The following is a 12812-nucleotide window of genomic DNA, read 5'->3' on the forward strand; positions in this document are numbered from 1 at the left end:
AATGCACGGTGCAGTAGATCACCACATCTTAATCTTCTTCTTATTAGTGATGTATTTTTGATAAATCTTGCACTTTGGCTTTGTTCGGTGCCTCCATTACTGCAGCCCAACAAACAAACTCCCATTGTCTGGAGCTCAACAGTTTACTTTAGAGATAGACAAGTGTCCAAGAAAATTAATTTGCGAATCAGTCTTTGTAGGTGGTTACATAACAAAATCTCGACTACTCGTATTCATCACTAAGCTGTGTATTTTCTCTGTATACCTTCCTGAGCTTTGCAGCAAGTGCAGCTGTTTTCCAGGCACCTTGTCCTTCAACAGAGCTATCCGTAAACGACAGGGTCATCAAAACATGGTGGCTGGAGTATTTCAGCGTGAGAGCTTTGCTAAACAGTGTGTGCCTCAAGGAACACTTTATCATTCTGGATAAGACACCTGTGGACAGTTGATGACAGTAAGACACTGGCTCATGTCTTTATTTGGCTTGTATCTTCAAGCGAGATTGGAAAACCATGGCTGACAGGGGCTTGGGAGTCAGCTCTATTCTGTAAATAGAAAGGAGAGAGAGAGAGAGAGAGAGAGAGAAAATGTGGGCATTAGTGATGCTTAGACACATGAAGCGAGGATTTTTCAGTGATTCAAATGAATCAGGTTCCCTTTCATATTGCCCCCGAGATTCATTCCCCTTGCATTTCAAAGCCTCAATTTCGATGCATAAATTCACAAACACAAGCTGCTTCTTGAAGCAGAAATGATCAAAATATCGGCTGCGACTGTTTTCATGCATATCCAGTCTGCATACAAATGTCGTTACCCATACAGCGATGAATTAAAGATAATCTGAAATCAAACCTGGCCTTCTTTACCTTGTCAGTTCATTGTTTCTGGTTATATTTTAAACAGTACATCAGTATCAATCACTTACCAATTATATCTTCTTCTTCTTCTTCTTCTTCTTCTTTTACAGTGTAATACATTATTTCAAGCTTAAATGTACAGTTTTCCTTTAAAATGTTACATTATGTAATAAAATGCATTATTATACATACAGGACAATTTCTCCATGGAATAAAAACATGTGTTCTATTCCCTTCTAGCAGGTTTCATTCATTTGGCTTGATAGCATGCAATATCATTAGCATATCACTTATCCTATGTGTATTACGTCACTCTACCCAATGGAGAATGAGCGTTGAATATGGTTCACGATATTGCATGGTTGTCAAGACAACATGACGTCACACGTCGGAGATGTGAAACTTCCACACTAGCGAGTGACTGTGACAATTTGCAAACAAACATGGCCGCCAGATTTGCGTCGTTAAATACAGAAGGTTTTGAGAGAATTTTGAAAGAGAAAGATGCGTTAAACACCTGAAAGGAATGTGTATAATAATAATAATAATAATAATAATAATAATAATAATAAATGTTGCCAGGCAAAACAAACCTCACCTGGTAGAACTTATGATGAATATGAAGGAAGATATCATGAAAAAAATAGGTACCCTATGGGTCCATGTGGCTACTGCTTATAAATAAAATTGTTTTCTGATCCCATGTCCATACAGTAAATATAGCATATATATTTAATCTATGAGGCAGTAGCCACAAAAATGAAGCGTAATCCAAAAATGAACAATTTAAAAATCACAGAAGTAAAATATACCAAGTGTCTGTACTTTATATTATTCTATTCTTACCTCTTACAATTTTCAAAACTGAAACCTCCAAACCGAGGCTGACATACACACGCTGTCACCGTGACCCAGACTCTTATTTCTTGGAAATGGCCCGGTGCTAGAGCTCAGTGGAATGCACTTTCCCTCTGTAATAAGCATAAATATGTCTGAAAGCAATTTCTTTAGTCTAGTCCATTTATTTCGAATGGTGAACCGAATTATATACACTCACCGGCTATTTTAATCGGAACGCATGTATGTGTATGTGCAGTGCGTGATCATTACACTCTTACATTCTTACAGCACGATGACGTAGTGGCTAGCACCTGTATATGAGGCAGTAGCCACAACAAAAACGATTTTGACCTTTTTGGTGTCCTTGACCAGATGACCCTCAAAATGTTAGAGGTTCTATTTGAGACCAATGCCCATTGTGGCAGTGGGGGCGTGGCCAAGCAGCAGTCTGTGAATGGAGGGCGGGGTCGGGGAAGGTAAGTGGCTAAGTCATTCCACCTGCTGTCAATTAATGTGTGTGTGTGTGTGTGTGTGTGTGTGTTACAGGGACAGAGCATAAAAGGAGGGGGAGAGCAGAGAAAAGAGGTTCCTGACCAGAATGCAAGTGTGTGTGCGTGAATCAGCTGAAAAGCTTGACCTACACTTCAAAAATAAAAGTTTGTAAGAACTTCAATTCCCGCCTGCCGTGCTTCTGTACTCCACCCACATCAGGGATTTGCTACAGTGGTGCCGAAACCCAGGATTGAGTATGGAAGGGAACCGCCCGGCGTCACTCCAGCGAGCCATCGAGTTGGCGGAGGACCATCTGGCGGCGGTTCCCTTCCATTTCCACCCAAGTTTGCCATACGTCTAAGAAACGGCCGCACTTTAAATCATTCTTACAAGTGTCTTTAAAGGGGAACTGAAGGCAATTTTTTTATTATCAAAATTCTATTTATCTCATTTTATAAAATGTAGGAATGCATTTCTGACAGCTATAGCAAGTTATGAGTGTTTGAAATATGCTCTGTAATATATCAGTCCATATGTCAAAGCAACGGCCGTAAACGAGATTCGCTGAGACCTGTGCAAGACATCGTAGGACGGAAGTAAAACGTACAGCGGAAATCAAAGTGACCAAGATCTGCCGACATTGTCAAAAGATGCATGCGCCGTCTTTCGAATGCTGACGTAATCAAGCTGGAAGTTTTCGCTGTGTCCAGAATCGCTCCCTACTCACTATATAGGGTACTATTTAGTGGGGACACCATTTTGCAGTGCTGTCTGAAACCTTAGTGAGGATTATGTGGGAAATGCGCTCAGTATAATATGTGTTTATCACAAAAATACATGTATGTATTTATTATTTTGAAAACCCACCAGCCGCCTGATCTGGCACGTTTTAATTGTGCGACAGTAATGACGTAAATACCAGCGCGACGGACTAGTCCTTATCCTGTCATCTTCTCTTCTCTACTCCATGTTGGTTGGAAGTCGTATGGAATAATCTCCATGTCACGTACATGAGGGAGGCGGATGTATGAGCAGAAGTATACAGTTTAATAAAGTGCAAAATATATATACAGTGAGAATATATACACAGACAAACAATCCAAAACGAGAATACAGGCAAAAGAGTCGGTCGGGGCGCAAACAGTACATCAATGGCTAAGTGAGGACAAGAATGAGAAACAGGAAATCAAGACAACGGGTAGAAAGGCTCGGTAATGCGTACATGCGTATCATAATACTTTGCGATGCAAATGCATCAGCACAGTCCTTAAATAGGCAAACACACAGTTCCTTAATTGAGCTCAGATGCGCCTTGTTCATGGCGCATGTGCTGGAGTCCACTCGGCGCATGTGTAGCCCGAGGCGCGCCTTCAGTTGCACGCACCACAGCGCGCAGGACTGACACTCCATCACTGATGAAGCTGGCAAATTTAGAAATTAATCTAAATTGGAATCATATGGTGATCTGGCCGCTGTGTAAACAGTTTTCCAAATGGCGGCGCTGACACTTCACGTTTGAAGTTTCGCACAAGTCTCGTGAAGATCGCGTGGATAAGCGACGCCTGCCGTGGACCAAACGAACTACATTCAACATGGCTAAAAACCGAAAAGGCCGATAAGTGTAATATAATATAATATGCCAATACGAGTCACGATATACGGTAAGGTTACTAAAACCGAAAACGTAATTGAATAACACGTTAATTAAGAAATAAAGCAAGTTTAAAAATGACTTCAGTTCTCCTTGAAAGCGAAGTTTAGGACATCCTATCAGTCAAGAACCATGAGCCAGTTCACCATAAAAGAGTTCCTTTTCTGGTCTGCAGTCATTCAATTGACAGACGTGACCGAACCACCGTAAGCAACTTTTCACTAACTGCAATTTGATGTCGTCGACCCCCGCCCTCTTCAGTGCATCTTCGTTGCTGACGAAATGATCCCATTTGATCCTTAAGATAAGATGTAGATGGCACTGCTGTATTGTACGAAGCTGTTTAACCTCACGTTGATATAAAGTCCACGTCTCACTACCATACATTAGAATAGGCATTAGACACTGATTATACACACTGAGTTTAGTTGAGACTGTTAGGTCATGAGAATCAAACACTCTCTTCTGTAATCGACCAAATGCACACCATGTCACCTGAATACGAGATGGTAGTTCCTCCTGCATAGAGCAGTCACTGGTGACATAGCTACCGAGGTACTTAAAGCGGGTGACATTGGCTAATTTAGTACCGTCTATGTAAAAATCCACTGTATTACCAAAGCACATGGTTTCTGTTTTGGTTGTATTAATACGCAGGCCCATGCACTTTGCCAAATTGTTGTAGGATGTCAGAAGCAGCTGCAGGCCCTCTGGCGTATCGCTGAATATCACAATGTCGTCAGTGTACTGGACCTCCCTGATGTATTCTGTTAGTATTTTAGTCTTTGCCTTAAGTCTGCTCATATTAAAGAGATCACCATCATAACAGAATCTAATCTGTATTCTGCATGTATGCTCGACGTCCTTGAAAGCCGACCACAGTAGCACTGCTGAATATATGCCAAAGAGCACAGGTGCTAATGTGCAGCCTTGTTTAACACCACTATTGTATTGAAGAGGCTGGGTTAATTTACCATCAATAACGAGTCTTGCGTGTACATCAGTATATAGCGTCTTCATGATTCTTGTGAACTTTGATGGACAGCCTTGTTTGCCAAGGATGATGAAAAGTAGCTCGCGAATGATAGTGTCAAACGCGTTAACGAAGTCCACAAAGGCTATATACAAGTTATTGCGCTGCTGTCTGGTTTTTCCCAACAGCTGGCGAAGCATAAAAATCCTATTGATAGTACTCCGTACTCCAAATACAGAGCTGCCCAAGAACACGTGTCTAATTTTTCTATAACTTACTATACACATACACATACACGAAATAAAAGAAAATAAAATTACATAAATCATACAATAAACAAGAAGCCATCACAGTGAGCTTTATCACAGAAATGCAAAGGACTAGAATTGTATACGAACTATATAATAATATAGTTTACAATTTACACATGGCATTATAAATACACAAAATATTTAATATCTTTGAGCTTTGTACACAATTTACGATTTTATTGCAAATTTTCATAAAATGTGTTACTTTTGTAATCTTCGAGTTGATTGAGCTACCATTAAAATTTAAGATATAATGCACGTACGATGGTGTAGTGGTTAGCACTGTCACCTCACAGCAAGAAGGTTCTGGTTTGAGCCCAGTGGCCAATGGGGGGGCCTTTCTGTGTGGAGTTTGCATGTTGTCTGCATGGGTTTCCTCCGGGTGCTCCGGTTTCCCCCACAGTCCAAAGACATGCAGTTAGGTTAACATGGGGTGGCCTTAGGCTGAGGTGCCCTTGAGCAGGGTATCTAACCCCTAACTGCCCCCCGGGTACTGTAGTATGGCTGCCCACTGCTCTGGGTGTGTGCGTGTGCGTGTGTTCACTGCTTCAGATGGGTTAAATGCAGAGGTTGAATTTCACTGTGATTGAGTGTGCATGTGACAAATCTTTATTTGTTTCTTCTTCTTCATTCTTCAAACTTTGTCTAGATGGGTTTTAGTACAAATGGAATATCTCACTCACTATCCATTAACGTCCGTTTCCACCAACTGGCAGGTGTGACGTTGCATGATAGGCTTTCACCCCCATTTTCCATGCTGTTCGGTCCCTTGTGTCATTTGCAGTGAGGCTGGTCACCTTTAGGTCGTTTGTGACCACTTCGCACCATGTTTTGCATGGCCTACCCCTTCTTTTCTGCCCAGTAGCCTGAATGTTCCTTATGGTGTTAATACAGCTCTCAGCCCTTTCTACAGGTCCAAACCATCGCAGCCGCTTACATCTGATAGCAGTCACGAGGTCAACCATCTCGAGCCTTGTGCGTAAGTCACTCACACAGGTAACATCTTCAGGTTTGACACTACACATCCACCTTAGCATCACCTGCTCGTTTCTCTCCAGCCTTGCCATATCGATCTTCATAGGGGCCCAGCACTCACTGGTGTACAGCATGGTACCCCTAACATAACTACTATACACCCTACCCTGTGTTTGAAATGACAAGCTCTTGCAAGACAGTATAGGCAGCAGCTCCCTGAATTTGCCCCAGGCAGCTCTCACGCTAGTGATTGTGGCAGCCTCACAGCCACCACCAGCACAGATGGTATCTCCTAGATAGCAAAAGGAATCCACCACATCCAGATGGTGTTCACCAACCATGACGTGGTCGCATGGCCTGCTATCGATGGGGCGAGCTGTTGCTAGGCATCTGCTGCACCTGAACAATGGGTCAGAGATCAGCCTACCACATACATTACTGCATTTCTTATGAACCCAGTGTGAACACCCACTGCAGTACATGGAATTACTGCCAATGCCCTTCCTACACACAGCGCATGGATGCTTGTCTGAGTCTCTCAGCTAATCCAAGTTGGGGCCAGACATCATGATCTTAGTCTTGCTAAGACTCCAATCCAAACTTCCACCTACACAGCTTCTCCAGGAGTTCTTCCAGCGAGTCAGATGAGATAACTAAGTCGTCAGCATACAACAGCTCCCATAGACATCCAGTGTGGAATTCAGGTGACAAATAAACATCCATCCATCCATTATCTGTAGCCACTTATCCTGTTCTACAGGGTTGCAGGCAAGCTGGAGCCTATCCCAGCTGACTATGGGTGAGAGGCGAGGTACACCCTGGACAAGTCGCCAAGTCATCGCAGGGCTGACACATAGACACAGATAACCATTCACACTCACATTCACACCTACGGTCAATTAAGAGCCACCAATTACTTTAACCTGCAAGTCTTTGGACGGTGGGCAAAACCGGAGCACCCGGAGGAAACCCATGCAGACACGGGCAGAACATGCAAACTCTACACAGAAAGGCCCTCGCCGGGAGTTGGGCTCAAACCCAGACCTTCTTGCTGTGAGGTGACAGTGCTCACCACTATGCCACCATGCCGCTGACAAATAAACATCCATCCATCCATCCATGCATTATCTGTAGCTGCTTTATCCTGTTCTACAGGGTCGCAGGCAAGCTGGAGCCTATCCCAACTGACTATGGGCGAGAGGTGGTGTACACCCTGGACAAGTCGCCAGGTTATCGCAAGGCTGACACAGAGACAAACAACCATTCACACTCACATTCACACCTACGGTCAATTTAGAGCCACCAGTTAACCTAAACTGCATGTCTTTGGACTGTAGGGGAAACCGGAGCACCCGGAGGAAACCCACACAGATAGATACGGGGAGAACATCCAAACCCCACACAGAAAGGCCCTCGCCGGCCATTGGGCTCAAACCCAGGACCTTCTTACTGTGAGACAACAGTGCTAACCACTACGCCACCGTACCGCTGACAAATAAACATCCATCCATCCATTATCTGTAGCCGCTTATCCTGTTCTACAGGGTTGCAGGCAAGCTGGAGCCTATCCCAACTGACTATGGGCGAGAGGTGGTGTACACCCTGGACAAGTCGCCAGGTTATCGCAGGGCTGATACAGAGAAAACAACCATTCACACCTACGGTCAATTTAGAGCCACCAATTAACCTAACCTGCATATCTTTGGACTGTAGGGGAAACCGGAACACCTGGAGGAAACCCACACAGAAAGGCCCTCGCCGCCTGTTGGGCTAGAACCCAGGACCTTCTTGCTGTGAGGTGACAGTGCTAACCACTACACCACCGACAAATAAACATCTCATCTCATTATCCCTAGCCACTATATCCTGTCCTACAGGGTCGCAGGCAAGCTGGAGCCTATCCCAGCTGACTACGGGCGAAAGGCGGGGTACACCCTGGACAATTCGCCAGGTCATCACAGGGCCGACACATAGACACAGACAACCATTCACACTCACATTCACACCTACGGTCAATTTAGAGTCACCAGTTAACCTAACCTGCATATCTTTGGACTGTAGGGGAAACCGGAACACCTGGAGGAAACCCACACAGAAAGGCCCTCGCCGCCTGTTGGGCTAGAACCCAGGACCTTCTTGCTGTGAGGTGACAGTGCTAACCACTACACCACCGACAAATAAACATCTCATCTCATTATCCCTAGCCGCTATATCCTGTCCTACAGGGTCGCAGGCAAGCTGGAGCCTATCCCAGCTGACTACGGGCGAAAGGCGGGGTACACCCTGGACAAGTCGCCAGGTCATCACAGGGCTGACACATAGACACAGACAACCATTCACACTCACATTCACACCTACGCTCAATTTAGAGTCACCAGTTAACCTAACCTGCATGTCTTTTGGTCTTCTTGCTGTGAGGTGACAGTGCTAACCACTACACCACCGACAATGAAAAACAATTTTCTGTCATTTAAGCCCCACCCTAGTAGTCATGTATAATGTATCTCTGCTACTTCAGACTGAATACTGAAGCCGCTAGGAAGAAAGGGCTGATCTGAGAACAGTCTGGGCGTCAAACGTGCGGTTTGTCGCCCCCTGGTGGCTCTTATCGTGTGTTGATTTAATGCAATGCAAGACCAGACCACGACCACTGGCGCGAGCTCTTAGTGGGAGTGGTGAGTGAGTGAGTGAGTGCGTTTGAGAGAGAGAGAGAGAGAGAGAGAGAGAGGGCGAGCGCGCGCGCGCTCGCGCGAGAGAGACGAATCGTAGTCGTGAGGCATGTGAGTAAATCCTGAAGTCCTGTACGTCGAGTCGCTCGCGCGCTTCGAAACGGCCGACGCAGAACCTTTTGGCGCGCGCGCTGACGCTGAGGATGCGTCCGAACAACTTAGGATTGAAGGCAAACGGAGCGTAAGGAGCGGCCAAGTCAAAAGTTTTATAAGTCAGTCGGAGAGGAAGCGCCGCCTCGGGACCTCAAGACGGTGAATAATAATAATAATAATAATAATAATAATGTACTGAAGCGGGAGGGGATTAAAGGCGATGAAGCCGGTGACGCGGAGCGGGAGGAGGCGGCGGCCCTTCGCGCGCCTTTGCTGCGGCGGCTTCGGGCTGCTCGCGCTCGCGTGCCTCGCGCGCCTCCAACACCTGACAGGTAACGCGCGAGCGCATCATTTCATCAACCTCAGCCGCACGCGCGCTCACCTCACAGCCTCACATCCTCACTGCCTCACAGCCTCACATCCTCACATTAATAACACAGTTTAGCTTTTCCCCCCTTTTTTCCTTTCCTTTTCTTTTTTTTTAAGTGATATAACATGAATTAATTGCTGTTTACAGGATTTATGAATCTTTTCTCTTTAACCTACTTTGCAGTCTGCTGGAATTTATTCATTCATTTATTTATTTATTATTATTATTTATTTATTTTTTCCTTTCAGCATTGTCTAGTCTGTTTTATTAAAACTGACTTCACACATCATCCTTTCATTCTGACCAATATTTCTTCAAGTATAATATTATGGGATGTTTTAGCATCTCCATCAGGGATGCGTCACACCTCCAGCATCTTTCCATCCTGGGCGCCTTTATCCTCGCCTGACCCTCTCATTTTCCCGCCAAACCCTACTTTCAAGGTATCCAGGTATCAACATACAGTATCACAGCCCTGTTCCTTAACCCATCCATCCATCCATCCATCCATCCATTATCTCTAGCCACTTATCCTGTCCTACAGGGTCACGGGCAAGCTGGAGCCTATCGCAGCTGACTATAGTTGAGAGGCGGGGTACACCTTGGACAAGTCGCCAGGTTATCGCAGGGCTGACACATAGAGACGGTCAATTTAGAGCTACCAGTTAGCCTAACCTTCATGTCTTTGGACTGTGGGTGGAAAAAGAGAACAACTGGACTTGCTTGAAGATTCTTCACCTCTCAGAACTGAAGAAGGCTTCGGATGAGAGGTGAAATGTCGTCAAGCAAGTCCAGTTGCTCTCTTTAACCACCCACAGTTTACTATGACATGGGTGACTGAGAATCTTCGCAGACATGGCTTTGGACTGTGGGGGAAACCGGAGCACCCAGAGGAAACCCATGCAGACACGGGGAGGTCATGCAAACTCCACACAGAATGGCCCTCATTGGCCGCTGGGCTCGAACCCAGGACCTTCTTGCTGTGAGGCGACAGTGCTAACCACTGCACCACCGTGCCGCCCAAGTCATTTTTAAACTTGCTTTATTTCTTAATTAACGTGTTATTCAGTTACGTTTGCGGTTTTAGTAACCTTATATCGTGACTCGTATTGGCAACTAATTGCAATTAAATATTATACTTATCGGCCTAGTCGTTTTTTAGCCATGTTGGATTTAGTTCGTTTGGTCCACGGCAGGCGTCGATTATCCGCGCGATCTTCATGAGGCTTGTGCAAGACTTATAAACGTGAAGTGTCAGCCAGGCGTCAGTGACGCCATTTTGAAAACTGTTTTCCAAACAAAATATTGGACAAACATGAAACTTTTTTCAAACTTTCCTGATTGCTATCAAAACAAACAAAACTTCCGGCTTGATTACATCGGTATTCAAAAGAGGGCGCGCGCATCTTTTGACAACGTTGGCAGATGTTGGTCACTTTGATTTCTGCTGTACATTTTACTTCCGTCCTACGATGTCTCGCACAGGTCTCAACGAATCTCGTTTACGGCCATTGCTTCGACATATGGACTGATATATTACAGAGCATATTTCAAACACTCATAACTTGCTATAGCAGCAACAAAATAGCGATCAAAAATGCATTCCTAGATTTTATCAAATGAGATAAATAGAATTTTGATGATAAAAAAATTTGCCTTCAGTTCTCCTTTAAGTCTTGGGACCACACCGTAACTGGCTGAATAACTAGTGTCTTGACCTGTTCATGTATGCAGTGGTGCGACTTTACTTTCACCTCACTGTTTGTCGAAATATAACTTCATGCATTCTCATGCTTGGGTAAGATTGTAACGAAGAACCTCTTCTTTTTCTTCTTCTTCTTTCGGCTGTTCCTGTTAGGGGATCACCACAGTGGAAAATGTCCCGCCATCTCCTCCTGTCCTCCATATCTTTTTCTGTTGCACCAACCGTCCTGGGCGGCACGGTGGTGTAGTGGTTAGCGCTGTCGCCTCACAGCAAGAAGGTCCTGGGTTCGAGCCCCGGGGCCGGCAAGGGCCTTTCTGTGCGGAGTTTGCATGTTCTCCCCGTGTCCACGTGGGTTTCCTCCGGGTGCTCCGGTTTCCCCCACAGTCCAAAGACATGCAGGTTAGGTTAACTGGTGACTCTAAATTGACCGTAGGTGTGAATGTGAGTGTGAATGGTTGTCTGTGTCTATGTGTCAGCCCTGTGATGACCTGGCGACTTGTCCAGGGTGTACCCCGCCTTTCGCCCGTAGTCAGCTGGGATAGGCTCCAGCTTGCCTGCGACCCTGTAGAAGGATAAAGCGGCTAGAGATAAGGAGATGAGACCAACTGTCCTCATGTCCTCCTCATGTCACCACATCCATAAATCTCATCTTTTTAGGTCTTCTTCTTTTCCTTCTACCTGCCAACTCCATCTCCAGCATTCTTTTCCCAATATCCCCTGGATCTCTCCTCTGTACGTGTCCAAACCCTCTCAATCTCACCTCTCGCTTTGTCTCCAAGATGTCCAAAATGTCTCCAAAACTAAGAAACATCTAAGAATGTAAAAATTACACACTATATTTTTCCAGGTTCAACAGTCTAAAATTTCTCTTTCTGGTCGAAAAATGTAAATGCTAATGGTGGAGGAACATTTCCTCACATACCGTAAGGTTGTGCTGATCCTTCACCAACCTGCAGATTAATCTCATGCCTATGTGTGATTGATTTCAAGGCTTTCCCCCAAACTACACAGTATATAAATATAAAGTCTCCAGTGGCGTAGTGTCTTAATCCGATAGTATGCTGCTTCAGTATTCGTGACTCGGTGTTACAGAAGTGATACAAAAATAAAGAACCATATTGTGCACGTGAGTCTGGCAATGTGACTAACACAGATAGTGAGGACCAGATGAAAGCACAAGAGCTTGACTTTTAGCTCTTGGCAACTAGATAGCAATTACCGTGGCCGCTTAATCAAGCAACGGCGTCAATACATCACCAAAGCTGTGGTGTAGCGGAATGAACTAATCACCTCGCTACATAAGTATAAGTTGTTTTTGAAGGGACGAAGTGTTGATGTGCCACCATCTCACATAGGGCTCAACTGATAAGGGAGTTTTGGCACCAATACCAAAAACAAGGTCTGTAATTTCTGACAACCGATATTATCAACTGATATCCACCCCAGAAAAAAGAAACAAGCCTGTCTTCATTCAAATAGAAATATATAGAGGATGTTACATGGTTGCGCGAAAGTATTACGCTTATCTTCGAGTGGTGAAGATATTCACGAGTGAGCGAAGTGAACGAGTGAAAACATTTTCAACATGAGAAGATCAACTTCATGTCTTCACACGACCGTGTAATGTTCTTGATATGCAAGTTAATCAAAAGAATTTTAATTTTGAGCCGGTTCGCTATTTTGAAGACATGCATCTGGTCAGCGGGAAAACACTGGGAGTGACGTCATCGGTGTGAAATATCAGGAATTTTATACGTACAGGACACTTTTTCGATGTAATAAAAATGTGTTCTATTCCCTTCCAGCAGGTTTCATT

General features: G+C 44.7%; 1 protein-coding gene across 2 annotated transcripts in view; it reads left to right on the plus strand.

Annotated features, from left to right (window-relative positions):
- Window positions 1–8832: 8832 nt before the first annotated feature.
- LOC132875436 (sodium/potassium/calcium exchanger 3) overlaps window positions 8833–12812 on the plus strand; it is a 134829-nt gene continuing 130849 nt past the window's right edge. Inside the window, exon 1 of one of the 2 annotated variants that reach the window (XM_060912209.1) lies at window positions 8833–9253. In XM_060912209.1, coding sequence (XP_060768192.1) covers window positions 9142–9253 — 112 coding nt within the window. In that variant the 5' untranslated portion in view covers window positions 8833–9141. The remainder of the gene's footprint in view (window positions 9254–12812) is intronic. The other variant, XM_060912210.1, reaches the window with a different exon arrangement.

The sequence above is a fragment of the Neoarius graeffei genome, chromosome 28, assembly GCF_027579695.1.
Source record: "Neoarius graeffei isolate fNeoGra1 chromosome 28, fNeoGra1.pri, whole genome shotgun sequence".
In the NCBI taxonomy this organism is placed as follows: domain Eukaryota; kingdom Metazoa; phylum Chordata; class Actinopteri; order Siluriformes; family Ariidae; genus Neoarius; species Neoarius graeffei.